Source organism: Perna viridis, chromosome 13 (genome assembly GCF_037379345.1).
Source record: "Perna viridis isolate PV_CMFRI_1.1 ecotype Kerala chromosome 13, ASM3737934v1, whole genome shotgun sequence".
Classification (NCBI taxonomy): Eukaryota; Metazoa; Mollusca; class Bivalvia; order Mytilida; family Mytilidae; genus Perna; species Perna viridis.
In genome coordinates, this window is record NC_142457.1 from 14806380 (window position 1) to 14809911 (window position 3532).

Below are 3532 nucleotides of genomic sequence, written 5' to 3' on the forward strand. Positions count from 1 at the left end.
AACGAAAATTGCAATATTCATTTATGTATGAAGCGATCTATTGGAGACAATTCAATCGTAAAAATGGTCATGTGTTTGTACATATAAATATTAACAGTAATGTTGTTATGATGCCAAACGATACAATATGTTTGCGTTTATCCTGTGTTTATAATTGCGTGTCTCGTGGACTTTACGTACTATACTGTCCTGTAAACTTTCGAAATACTAATTATACATCTACTTAAATATGGGAATGCATGAAACGTGGTATGAAAAGATCAACAAAACCAGAAACAAATAAAAAAATGCAAAACAGAAATATAATAGATCATTGATTGTCAATGCGACATCATTATCAAATACCCCGATGTAGCACAAACATTGTCTACTATACATGACAAACATGTTGTCGTACCAGCAGGCAAAGCCCAAAACAACATTGTCTCTGTCTGAAAAACATATTACATCAATTGTTTATTATTAGAGGTAGACGTAGACAATAACAAGATTGATAAGACCTATACTACCACTACGCTCTCCAAAGAAGTAATAGTGGATAACCATAAATCTCTGTATCCTCTTTTGGTCGCTCTACCCAAGACGATGATTGTGATTTACCGTCTTTGTCCTGGATTCCTAACCTTCCCAAAAATCCATACAAAAACGTTGCATAGCTAGATCTGCAAATGTATCAACAAACCTCATTCAAAACTTTTAACTTCTAGACTCACCGTTGTCAACGAGGGTTCCAAGCCTTACCACAACACTTGTTACTCCCGTAGTGGTACTAATTCAATGTGGATCCTAAACGATTTGAAAGATCTTTTAGAAACCCTTAATTCAAAGAGTAATCAAGGGAACCAAGGTTATAGCGGTAATCAAAAGAATGTAATCCAGGGACAAAGACAAGACATGGAAAACAGACATACACAAAAAAGAACATAAATTAACTAAAATCATTTTTTTCAACATTAAGATGTATTTAGTAATTAAGATGTTCTCCACCATTAATAAACTGAAAGAAAAAGGCACATAGATCAATGCAAAATGTCTGTATTAATTCAGGAAGAGTAGTTTTTATAATTTGTTAATATAACATATTTGAGCCGAAAAAAAAAAAATTGAAAGACAACACGCAAATAGTTGAATGTCTGTAGGTACGGTAATGCATTACAAGAGAGTAACACTGCAAAAGAAAGGGTATCTCAGTATCTCACCGTCATATTTGACTAATATTTTGTTGTTCAAAATACTCAGTATATAATAAATATTTCAAGAAAATTCACATCAACTTGAGTAGCTGTCTTTGTAAGAATGATGCAAAATCTGAAAGATGTGATACAGCCCCCAAAAACAACATATTTCAATTTTTGTAATTAAGCATTTTTTTGTGGATCTACACTTTAAAATGTGTAATTATTCCTTAAAATGTGCCTGCCCTTAGGGGATAATCAACATTGAAAATCAAATAGTTTGTATCATATTTGAGTGGCATTCACAGAGTTATCTCCCTTACTTCTAAAATCTACAGTGAATTCTACATATGTTTTATCTCCTAAACACGGGTTATATGAAAAACTGAATTTTAATTTCTTTACTTTGGTAATTCAAGCTAAACATCAAAAATGAAAATGTGTAGACTTTTTGCCCATGAATGACATTTTGCATCATTCTTAGCTGGAGTGTTACTTAATTTCTAAAGTAGTGTATATTTCGTTTATTCTTGTTTACTCACATGGTTTCTTATATCCATATCCACCGTAACCACTGGCTCCATATCCGTATCCACCATATCCTCCAAGTCCACCAACAGCACCTCCATAGCCATATCCAAGACCTCCAACTAGTCCATATCCTCCGCCGAGTCCTCCTCCAAGACCGTAACCATATCCCCCGAAAGCTTGATTTTCAAGACCCTTAGAAAATTGTTGCCTTTCGAAGTAGTTACGAAGGATATATCCTGGAGTGTATCCTTGTCGGCCATATTCGGCGGCAGCAAAGCTGAGCAAAGCGGTGAGGAAAACTAGAGTTGTCTTCATTCTGTAAAAAATAATATATGGTTTCCAATAATAACTGTTTGTGCTTGGAGTTGCAATCAAAGATACAATTGCCTAGAGTTTGTCACTTTGGTGATTTATCTATTACCCTTTTTTTTAAATATTCTTCAAATCTTCTTCTTTGGGTTTCAGCATTAGTTTCAGAAGAGTCAACATTTTTGTAACTGTAGTATAGACAGTAACTTAAGGAGGTAGACCTAGGATAAGGGTGTAGTATAGACAGTAACTTAAGAAGGTAGACCTAGGGTAAAGGATGTAAATCTTACACATTTTATACAATTTCATGTAAACATCAAAGTAACTGAATGATTTTATTCTTTCTCGAAGGAAAATTTGAAATATTTTGGTGAAATTTAAAATGTTACAAGCATATCATTTATTTCAAGAGTTATGTCCCTTTGCCTAGGTCTACCTCCTTAAATTGACCAGGGATTCCGATTGTATCGGTGGTAAACGGATTTTAATTGATTGAATATACAGTATATATTCTAACACAAACGAAAGTCACCCGAGAGATGAAAACTGCAAGAAAATGCCAAATAGTATGTTTTTGAATAAACATTTTTAAAAAAGGCTATCAAAACAAAAACAGTAGTTGTATTACATTAAACACTTAAAGTTATGCATTCAAAAAACAGGCGTTATGTTTGCCCGTTATATTTATGAACAACAATGACAGCCATAGAAAAATAAGTCTTTGCCATAAAACATGAAGCACCAAAGTAATAGGAAAATGCCAAATATATGACAGTATAGCAGACGTAGTATTTATCTAGTAAAGTCAATTTTTCCTTTGAAATCTGAATACCACTTACCTGTTTTGTAAGCTTGGGTGGTGCTATCTCTTGGTAGTTCATAAATTTGGATCATATTTATACCATGTTTCGATTGTTTTGATGGATCAAATATTTTTATACATGTACATCGTCAATCAATTCACTTATAAACTTTTTACGTATAATGATGGATTAAAGCGGTTTGCGTGTTTAGTTTTTTCTTCTTTTTTTCCCGTTTTTATTTTTCAAACAAATATTCATCTGGAACGGGGTTTTGGTGCTACAAGGTTAAAGTCATCATTACAAAAATTTTATGGTCGCCATCATGCACTTGGTCCATGCTCCCAGTTTTTAGTGGAGTCCGAGTTGCTAATTTTCATTTGTTATTTTGTATGTATGATTTTAGTTACTTTATGTTCTTTGTTGTGTATTTCTGTTTGGTCTTTGTCCCTGGATTACATTCCTTTGATTACCGCTATAACCTGGGTTCCTTTGATTACCTTTTCATGTATTTAATGATGGTTTGAATATAAAATCTGAAAATAAAGTATTAACCCAACTAATTAAATTCCTAAACTTCACAAGAATCCATACAAAGTTCAAAGCTGGATCTGCAAAATGTACCACCAAACCTCTTTCAAAACTGTTAACTTCTATACTCACAACTGGCAAAGACGGTCTGCAGTCCTACCACAACACTTGTTACTCCCGTAGTGG

General features: G+C 33.4%; 1 protein-coding gene across 1 annotated transcript; it reads right to left on the reverse strand.

The window, feature by feature from the left end:
• Window positions 1-928: 928 nt before the first annotated feature.
• On the reverse strand, window positions 929-2937 carry LOC148599702 (uncharacterized). The gene is made up of 3 exons (XM_088558454.1): window positions 2855-2937; window positions 1718-2022; window positions 929-997 (listed from the first exon to the last, which is right to left on the reverse strand). The coding sequence occupies exons 2-3, from the start codon at window positions 2019-2021 to the stop codon at window positions 990-992; spliced, it is 312 nt and encodes a 103-aa protein (XP_088414580.1). The 5' UTR covers window position 2022; window positions 2855-2937; the 3' UTR covers window positions 929-989.
• Between the last annotated feature and the right edge of the window lie 595 nt (window positions 2938-3532).

What these genes read in the sequence shown, in the direction of transcription:
- LOC148599702 (XM_088558454.1), bottom strand. Translation starts at nt 2,021, where the DNA reads ATGAAGACAACTCTAGTTTTCCTCACCGCTTTGCTCAGCTTTGCTGCC.